At 39.7% G+C, this 10849-nt stretch overlaps 1 protein-coding gene across 1 annotated transcript; it reads right to left on the bottom strand.

Moving 5' to 3' along the window:
* Nucleotides 1-2148: 2148 nt before the first annotated feature.
* Nucleotides 2149-8786, bottom strand: LOC120496732 (arylacetamide deacetylase-like 4). Its single transcript, XM_039697452.1, has 4 exons — nucleotides 8616-8786; nucleotides 4435-4651; nucleotides 3647-3710; nucleotides 2149-2920 (listed from the first exon to the last, which is right to left on the bottom strand). The coding sequence occupies exons 1-4, from the start codon at nucleotides 8784-8786 to the stop codon at nucleotides 2149-2151; spliced, it is 1224 nt and encodes a 407-aa protein (XP_039553386.1).
* Nucleotides 8787-10849: the final 2063 nt, after the last annotated feature.

Consider the following 10849-nt stretch of genomic DNA (forward strand, 5'->3'; position numbering starts at 1 on the left):
CTTGAATTGTAGAATAAAATGAAACTAAAGACAGAGAACCCCAGGGCTTTAGCATGCATAGTCCATGACATGCAAAGGAAATGGCTCAGGCTTGGTACCTGACTTCGGAAACTGTTTAGAATAAGCAGGAGGGAGCTTCATTTTTGAGTCTGGTGTTACACTTTACATCAGAAGCAGCTGATTCCATGTTCTGTTCTCTCTGGTTCTTCCAAACTGTTTCTTCATTTTATCCAACAACTCTTTGTGGATTTCCATTTCCCAATGTCCCCATGCCTCTCCCTCCCAGAAGGTTATATATATGCTAAGCATAAAATCAGATTCCTTTTTGTTTATCCTTCTGGATAATGGTGTTTGATGTGCATCTCAATAAGAAATTTAGGTGAAAGGCACATTGCCTGGCAACTGGGACACTCTTGGGAAATGGCAATGCACAGAGGTCTCACCTTTCTTACAACTCAGGCAAGAACATTGGGAAATACTGTTGCACAAAACACAATTGCACCTCCCTTCTTCAGCATTTAAGAGTGAAAGTAATTAATTGGCCTACGCTAAACTCTGCTGTCCCAGTGGGTGAGGTGTGGTCTAAGTACACCTACCAGATTTGGCCCTTCTGGGGGTCTAAAAGTGCTCTTGACACCTGTGACAGATCCTTTGTACTGCAGTTCTTACCACCTATGCTTCTTCTGAAATCTAAATCCTGTTGGTGCAAATTCACCCACAGCTGGTAGGTCTTGGACTCATTTGGGCACATTGACAAGGTCTGGACTTCACAGCACCCACAGGGGCTCCACACAGAGACTGGATATGCTGGAAGCTGTCAAAGAAACAAACTAGTTGTATTCTGAAATAATAATGTGCTTTTTCCCTTTGGGCATTCCTGGTACAGAGTAGTACTTAATGCTGTGTAAGCTCAGTCTCAGCAATTCACAACCTCGAGGCCCAGGATGGAGAAAACCATTCCCTACATAATCTTTCAAATAAAAGTTCTCTCTAGCTTCTGATAATTTTTGCCTTTGTCTCTGCTGCTGTGACATAAAGCAGGGGATAGAACCTTTGAGTAGTGACTTGTTGCTGCAGAGATGTGAAGCAGCTCACCTGTCACCATTCATTATTAACATGGTGACAACATTAAGCCCAATGAACGGGCCAATGAACTGTCTCCTTCCTACTCACAGTTTGCCTGGCAGGCATGTACTAACCTCTTTCCACAGTCACGTGTGCATGGATTTTATAAAGGCAAGGTGGTTGCACAACAGTTAAACATTTTACAATTCCTAGGCATTGTATGACCAGCTATGCAATGGCATTATTTTTGCTATCTGTGTTTAGCAAGGGTGGATTTCTCCTAATAAGCAATATAACAATTACAGCAAGATAACAATTGACATCAGATTTTTCTTTGGCTTTGGATATCCACAGAAATTATTTGGCAGGTTCCATGCTATTTACATCCTTTTTCCCCAAAAGCCAGGTAAGCTGAATACAATCAAATGCTGCTCTGAAAGGAACTTTATAGAATATAATTTAGAGGATATTTAGGTATTTGTGAGCAGTTCTCCCTCACTTCATCCCTGTTGCAGTCTGAGGTACCCATCTCATGCACCATGTGAACTGTACCAACCTGCCTGCCCCCATTTCCCTTTAAAATTCCTTCAGATTTTAAACACAAATGCAACATAAATGCATATTTTAAACATAAATGTCTTTACAGACACTCTGATGGTGATTACTTGCACAGTAGGGAAGTAGGGAGAGAATCTCCACTCTCCAGAGGTATTGCCATGCTGATTTTGGGGGCACTAGGTGTGCATGCATGTGCACATGGCTAATTAATCACACACTGCATGGGTTTTTAACTTACATGTTTAGAATGTTTTTTTGTTAAAATGAGTTTTTATTCTTTGACATATGAAGAGAACAAAAATTCTTACAATGCAAGAAGAGAGCATCAAAGCAAGCTTACAAAAAACCTCTAAACATCACGTTTCTAAGTAACAGCAAGTAAAAACCAAAATTCAGCAGACCATGCTAATGTCATAAGTTCTTGCCTTGATTCTAATGGGCAAATAGCTGGTAAATACTTAATTGAATAATTTAATTGAATCACACTCTTTCTAAATACCATTTCAGTGTATGCAAGAAAATTATTTAATAGCCTTTTATAAAGTCTATAGCATGGTTCATCACAATACTTGATGATGGGAAAGAGAAAAAACCATATCCAAAAAACCCCAGTGAACCATGAAAGCCTTTTTCCACGTGGTGCCAGGTCACACGTACGTTGTTGTCCTCTAAGCGTTTCTTGTACAACAGCCCTTCATCCCTGAGCACATCATGCTCACAGGTGACAATACAGGTGTCAGGGAGACCACAAACCACAGCATCCTCTGCCAGCAGCGGGGAGATCTGGGGTTCCAACAGTTCATGCACTTCTTCATGGACTTGAGGTAAAAACAAAGTGGGGTGTGGTGGTTTATAGCCCAGTTTAAACTCGTCTGGAATTAAATCTGGACTTATCCATTTCCTATATTTCGAATTTATACTCTCAGGAACATGAGAACCAGCCAGAACTGGTTTCCCCAGGGAGCAGTCCTTATTCAGGTATTTGAGAATGAAACGGACTGTGCGCTCCCGGGACAGGAAGGCAACGGCAGCGTTTTTCTGGTGAGATGGCAGATTGAAGTTCAGTGCTTGGAGATAGGGATAGATCAGCACCTGGGCACGAATCTTTGGGATATCTGTCCTGTGCCCCAGATCTTGGCAAACACTGGCAGCAAACGTGCCCCCTGCACTGTCCCCACAAACAATGATCCGAGCGGGGTCCACCCCATGGCTCTCTGCAGTCTTCAGGAAGTGCACGGTGGCAGTGAGACACTCCAGAACCTGGGCTGGATACTTGTGCTCAGGTGCCAGATGATACCTGAGAGGTGGAAAAAGCAGCTGGTGTTACACATTCTGAGTGTCTCATCTGAGATACATCCCATGCAAAAATTGCCCCAAACCAATATTAATTACAGCATTAATTATATCTAGCTTAAAGTTTTTGTATGCTGAAGAAAACCAGAACAACTTTTCCTCCCTTCTCAAAACCAATTCCTCCCAATTTAATAAAATCCCTTAATAGTAAACTTTTTCATGGAAAAATTTGTTGGAAATTAAGGTTTCTTTATACCATCATGTATTTTCCATAATCAAAACATCTTTGTAGGAAACAGTGGTCCATGCTGGTTTTAAAAAATGCTAAATTTTAGACTCATTATTTACTCTTTAAAATCATCCCAGATTATTTTAAATAAAAACATGAAATATTAACGTATTTCATATATTTAAATATATTCTATATATATTAAAATATTAAAATCTGATATTTGGCTTATACTTTCTTATTATCAAGCAGAGGTAATGATTTCTGTGCTGATAGTGAGGTTCAATGACCAAGCCTGTAACTCTAACCCTGGCTCAGGTATTTCCATTGCCATTCCAGGGCATGCACTTGCTCCCCCATAACAGCAGTGAGGGGAAGGCAGCACTAGAGCTGAGTTTCTTTTCTTTTCAAAGAAATGTAAGTTCAGGGGTGTGTGGGAGGCAGGGGGAAAGCAGCAGAGTTCTCTAATTCTGGGATTAGCGCTGGTTGAATTTCACTTACCCAACAGACACAACCACTGAATCAGATTTTCTGGCTATGTACCGGCATATTCTTTCATAACTTCCTGAAACACAAAAGTTGTTGATGTAATTAACAGCTTAGAAAGCTTCAGTCAACACTGTCACTTATATTTTTATTATATATTACCACAGTATCTTATCGGCCCCTAGCCTATTTAGTGAGTACACAGATTTTCTTTAGGGTAAAAATAATCTAGACTTTTGGTCATCAGGACTTGCTGTATAATTCATACATTTAGACAGATCACTGATCTGGGTGGAAAATAAGGAATTATTATGATTTTTACTACTAGAAAATGGGCAGTGGTTTTAAACTGAGAGAGGATAGAATTTGTTTCCATGTAAGGAACATATTTTTTAAATAAGGGTGGTGAGGCCCTGGCACAGGTTGCCTGGAGAAGCTGTGGCTGTCCCACCCCTGAAAGTGTCCAAGGCCAGGATTGACGGAGCTTGGAGCAACCTGGGATAGTGAAAGATGTCCCTGCCCATGGCAGGGGTGGAAGAAGATTGTATTTAAGGTCACTTCCACCCAAACCATTTTGTGATCCCAGTGGGTCTATGATAAAGAGTGCTATATCTCATTAAAAAAATAATGTAAATACTAAATAAGTGCAGATTAGAGAGTTAAAAAAAATTAAAAATAAGCACAAAGTGCTTTCTATCTCCAGTCTCTCAAATTAAGCTTCAGTCACTTCTTAGGGTCAGGAGATTTTAAAAACAGGCAGTTAAAAAAGCTCAATAGTCACATTTTCTCTTTCAAGTCCTTACTGATGCTTCCGAAAATGCCGCATCCTCCATGGATGAAGACAACTCCTCTCCTTTTGCTGGCAGATGGTTCCCTTGGGAGGTAAATCCTTACGGGTACCCCACCAAAATGCAGATCCTTAATGAAGAGCTGGGAATCCCAGCATGCTGGGAGTCCATCCATGATCAGCCTGAAAAGTGTGTGCTCCTTGATGATACCCAAGTGGTCTAAATTCTCTGCCTAGATAGATAAAAGAGGAAAAATGAGAAATTACTAAAGGGAATACAAGTCTTCCCACTTTGTAAAGGCCACAAGCTATTTTTTTCTACACTGTCTTTAGCATAATTGGGTTAGTTAGCTTTTAGGACTCCCACAAATAACTGTCTTTGGGATTTTGGTTAAGAAAATGAAGATTTACATCTTCCTAATTGTGGGAAGAATGTTGTAATACTTGTTCCATTAAATGTGTTATATAAATACCTTCTAGTTCCTGTGATCTGGATTTACCACAAGTAAGAACAGGCATTTGCTCAGGTGTGGAAGCTGGGAGGCCTGAGGCTCCTCTCCTAATGACTGAACAGAAAGAGGCATTTCTTGGGGATGGTTCCAATTGTGGATGTGTTAAATCATGCTCTGGAGGTTTCTGTTCATCTCCATGATAAACTGTACTTCAGATGCCTCAATTAAAATATTTAATGTTAGGTGAAATGAAAATGACACTCTTGTGACAGGATTATTATACTGGAGGAAAAAAGCACAGGATTATTATAATGGGGGAAAACAGCACAGGCCAGTCTGTGGGCAAGACTGGCTGACTTAACGGTGTTGGGTCATCTCCCTGCCATGGGGTCATGAGAACAAGCTGTAAGAAAACCATTGTGGCTATGATCATTGCTGAGGGGCTGCTGGCCCAAGTGAGGAACTGATGAAAATGGTTCTGAACCTTCTCTCCTCCTCCATTAGTGAAACCACTGCCTTTTTCAAGATCTCACAGCTATTCATAAATGATCCTTTGGTTAGTTTTTACACCTAATCAGCAAAAAAACAAATATTCTGAAGACAAGGAAGGTTGTTAAACAGCCTTATCCAAGGCCAGTCAAGTGCTGATAATTCAGACAGTCTAAAGATCACACTGAAATGCTCCTTTGAACACATGTTGTAATGGTTGTATTTCCTGTTAGAGAACATTTCTCTTCCTTTACATAGTGATTTAAATGCCCTTCTGGACTACTGCAATTCATTCTTCTGTAATGATGGCAGTCATCACAAGCCATTTGCAAATTGTATGGTTGTCCTTTTCTAAGCCACAGAAGTCTCTGTATCAATTCCTTACAAACTGAAGACCAGCTCTGCTTGTGTAAATGTATTTTTTAACCTGTGTATCAGAGATTCTTTCTTCCTTATAACCTAAACCAGTGTGCAATAAACAAATTGGGTGAGGAGTAATAAAAGAAATCACCATGAGGCATGGAAGAGGGAGAAAACCAGTCAGAAACAAAGATGGGAATCCAGAGATTATCTGGAGTTTTTTCATAACACTCTGCCACCAGTGCCAGGAGTGCTTAGGGTAGTTTAAGAGACAAATGGATGGTCACAGTTCTTGCCTTGCATTTGAAAAAGCACATTTTAAAGTATCATGGCAAAGGGGAAAGCCACTGTAAGACCCAGTGCAACGGTGGCAGAAACCACAGGGTGAATCTAGTCTTCTCCAAACAGCAATTTTCAAAACTCTCATGACTCTTAAGTCAGTCCTTCTGTCAGAGTTGTGGTTGTGGAATGTTTGAAGTTGGCAGAATTGCCATTTAACTCATTTGAATTTTCTAACGTCCATGAGGTGTTTTAGGGCTTTCAGATGACAGTAATATATATGATAAACTTGTTATCAGAGCATCCTATCTAAATATCCACTTTCCTTGCCTTGTCTTAGGAGTTCCTGACATCACAGAGGCATCTCCAAATTCAGGGGAAACATTGTCACGAAGGAGAAGAGGGCATTTGGTATGTACTCTGTCAAGAAACTTAATAATTAGGAAATACTTCAGAACCTATAGCAATACATTAAAAAACTAAAAGGTTTGATATTTCTAGACAGATGTGATCAGTGTTAGTAGGTGAAATTTATTACATAAACCAGGCCCTAAAATGCTAATATGTGTATGAAAAAAAGCATGTCAGCTTTTCTTGTGAAACTGTCTTTGAAAAACTATTTGCTGGAATACCGAAATTCTGACACAAACTGGGTTTTTTTATGTGGAAGATCATATGGGGACCAGATTTTTACTTTAAAATAATTACAAAATCACATACCAAAAGCAGCAAGACCCACTCAATATGAGCTTCATGGACTTTAGGACTACATCACAGAGTCTTTGTGTCAGTCACTCTGAAGTGTGCTTTTCCAACCACAAAAATTATCATCAAAGCTTCATCTCACAGTGCAATATGCACAGTTAGTCTGAACATAGATCAGTCTGAGTAGTTTAAAACAAAAGCCACGAGGCTTCCTCTCGTCTCTTCCATTTTACATGATCTCCTCATGACAGGGGATGTGGACAGATGCAGCAGGAGCATCATGTATGTACCTTCTGCTTGAAGGTACACACTTATCTGGTGCTGCATCTTTTCTAGGACATTGCAAGGAGGGTGGAAGAAGAGAGCAAAAGCCTGTCTTGTATTGCAGAAAAAGAGGCTTTTACAGGAGCATACATCACTGGCACAGTGGTGGCACAGCTCTATGGCACAGGAAGAGCAGCATTCATCAGGATGAGCAGGGTAAGGTAATTGCACACGTGTCATACACAAAGCATTTTAAAATACACATACACAAAACATATTTAAAATATTTAAAATAACATACACAAAGCACTTAAAAAGAAACCTGTGAAGTCCTTACTGTGAGGGCTGCTCCTCTGAGCAAAAGCATAAACCAGGAATGCACTCAAAGTACCAGTAGATGCCTAAAGGCTTTTGAGAGAAAAACAGGTGAGTAGATTGATTCAGTGCATAGCAAGTGGTGAAATGCATCTTAAAAGCTAGTCAGAAAAAGGATGCTGAAGTTTAGGGAATGTATTATTAATGAAGAGAACATATGCACTTATTCCACAACAGACACTTAAAAGCTGTGTAAATGGGTTAAAAGTATCACCTGAAAGAATCTTTTAACTCACCAAGTAGCGAAATTAGAGAATTTAATAACATTGTCCTGTTATAATATTACTGTCATATTATTATATTAAATTTAGATATAACATAACACAAAGAGCAGTATGGAATATGCAAGGACAGCATTCTGCCACGGCAGCCAAGGCAGAAAAGTACTACTGGAGAATCAGGGACAACCACTGGATTTGGTGAATGTTGCTGTGTAAGTTCAAGCAACCCACTGAAGTCTTTTAATAGATTGTAATGGCCCAAATCACCTCTCAGGATGTGGGGCCAAGTTCCTGTGTTCTTTCTGTATAACTGGGGATTAGAGAATTGAGGTGAGCTTCATACAAACATCAAAGAAACCACTCCAGTTTTCCTGCAGGCTTTCTTTTGACATGTTACGTGCCAGACATGACAGGGCTTAGGCTGCTCCTACATACTCCTGTTGCCTACTTTGAAAGCTTTTTGGGTGAAAGCTCTTTCTTTCTGTGATGGCAAAGCCCACAGCACAGTGAGTCTGGCTTACAGGTACTTAGATAAGAGGTGATAACAGGCCTAAACCTGCTTTGGCAGGAGGTTCAATTAGATGACTTCTGGAGGTGTCTTCCAACCTACCTGATCCTATGGTATTTAAATAGTATGTTGTAATTCAGTCACTGCAGAATAAGAGCAGAAACAAGGGTAAGAAAATTACTGCAAATAGCTCAGAATTTAGGAAATTGCCTTCCATATATCAGAGTGCATTTAGACATAGCAATTTGGGTTGTTATTAATATTATTCATGTAAATTATGAACAGCCCTCCTGTCATCCACAGGACCAGTCATTTCATTATGGAAATATACAGCATAAGAGTGGATATCTCAGTATTGAAAGAACTCACCTCATCCTGGCTGCTTCATATTTGGTAATAGAAACCAAATCAACCTTTGGCTTTTAAATCTGTGTTACTGTGTGCTTCCCATTACACACAGTTGTAGTATTTGTAGATGCACGTCTTCATACTTAGGTCTTTCCTTTTCTGAAAATCCCAGTATCCCAGAGCATGATAGACTCACCAGAATTTCCATCAGAGTGTACATACAGTGATAAAGACGGAGCTTTGCTGGCTGATCAATATCAGAAGGAATCTCTCCCTTGAAGAAATTATTATCAGTTGCAATTAAAACCAGCAATACAAAAGCAACTAAAATTCCTGCTATTAAAACCAGAATATAATAGGACTCCATTGTTCTTTGGTGGGAATAATTAGACGCTGATATGATTCTGTCAGTATTTATATCCTCCAGATTGACTCCACAGAGAAGTCATTTGCATATAATTTGCATACAAATTCCCCTGCCCTTCTCCTGTAGGCAGGGCTGGCAGGTGCTGGAAGCCTGCAAACATCCGGCTGTGACAACTGCACTTGGCATTATTCAAGCTCTTATACAGCACAGTCACTTCCAGGAAACACCTTTCTTTTGTATATTACAGAATTACAAATGGGTTTCTTTTTTATCTGCTTTTATGGGCCTGGAAAGTTCTCTGGGATGTTTTACAAGTGTAACCAGTGAGTGTCTCAGAGCCTATGGAAGAGTGGCTGCTCTGGACTCCAGTCTCCAAGGTCAGGAATTGCAGTGGTTCTGCTCTTGGAGTAGGTCTGAAGGATGATTCCAAGGCTTTTTGCTTAGTGCTGATCTTCTCCCCTGCTCACTTGCTGAGGCAGACAGCTGGCCAGAACAGTTAGAACAGGAATTCTGAACTCAATCTCAAGGAATTTTTCTTTTGGAGATCCACACAGACCTCTCAGTTATTTGCCAGCCTGAGTGTGCAGCAAGAGGCTCTGGGCTCACCAATGCTGCTGTGCTAGCACAGGGAAACTTCTCCTTGACTTGGAGAATTTTGGCCCTAACCCTCTGTGCTGATTCTTTCTAAAGAAAAGATTTTGATATCTTTACAACTCCATATTTTGCTGTGTTTTCCAAGATGACTCTGTGTTATCCATGGTTGTAATTCAGGTGTGATCAGAGCATATGGTGTCCAAAAGCTTGCACCAAAGGAGGTGATGACAGTGCAGGAATGAGTCACCAAGTGTAACTTTGTGTATTTCTGTCCACAATGTGACTGGACAAAACTTGTTTGGGTAAGATTAAAAAACAAACAAGCATTAGCTCAGCTTGACATAAGCAATATAACCTGTGTTTATCCTCTTAACACTGAAACATTTCTTTATCCCCACTAATCTCCCCAATACTTCATTTAAAAACCTTTATAAAAGCTTGTAATCATGGCCATAGAGAAAAGTACAAAAGTACTCCTTTGCATGAGCCACAGGATTCTGCATTTGGCTAACCAACCTGTAATGAATTTCCTCAGAGAGATCTTCACTGAAAAGAGTGAGTCCTTTCTACATTTTCTTCTACACTTTAAAAAAGCAGACAAAATATATCTGCTTAGAAAAATCCCATTTATACAAAATATGTGTTACAGCAAACGGCAAGAATTAGTCAGTGGGGTAAAAATAATATTTGGCTGTGTGGAATGAGTAAACAAGATGAGTCATAAGAGATAAAATACCAGATGATGAGTGACCAGACTGGATGCTTAAGGTAAAAGGTCTAATGCTTAACTTCAGTGGAGGTCAGCTAGTACGGATGATTGAATTATGTGGTTTAAAATTGAGAAAGATAAATAGACAGATAGATAGATGATAGATAGCTAGCTAGATAGATAGATAGAAAAGGTGTTAAGGATAAGAAGATCATGAAATCCATTTAAGTAATAAGATGGAATTCTCAGCTTAACTCATCAGGCCTGGACCTTGTCATTACAGTCATCTTTCCAATTGTGATGCAAATGAACTAAGTTGGGGCATAAATTATCTCTTCCATTGCGGAGGTGCAGGACACTTCACTGAGCCCCTCCCTACTGCATTCAGACCTGTGGGGTTACATTAGCTTGAATGATATTTAAAAAAACAAAACAACATAAACTAAAGCAAACATTAATGCTACTTTTACATTCTGTGAGGTAATATCTAGGTTGGGGTTGATTGATTTTAGTGTGATCTTATTTCCCCACATCAGTTCATACACCTGACCTATCCCAGCCTCCCAGTATAAATTGTTTGCCTTTGACAGCACCATTCTCTTCCTAACATTCCTGTTCTTTTTGGTATCCTTTGTAAAACTGTCAAGTTTGAAGAAGCTCCAGACAGTCAGAGGCCCTGAATTATTTCATCTCAGTAAATATTAGTGAACCTCTCCCTCTGAAAAGAAGTTACAGCTGCATGTAAGGAATTGTTTTAAAA

This window comes from Passer montanus, unplaced genomic scaffold, assembly GCF_014805655.1.
Source record: "Passer montanus isolate IOZ18808 unplaced genomic scaffold, ASM1480565v1 scaffold118, whole genome shotgun sequence".
NCBI classification, from domain to species: Eukaryota; Metazoa; Chordata; class Aves; order Passeriformes; family Passeridae; genus Passer; species Passer montanus.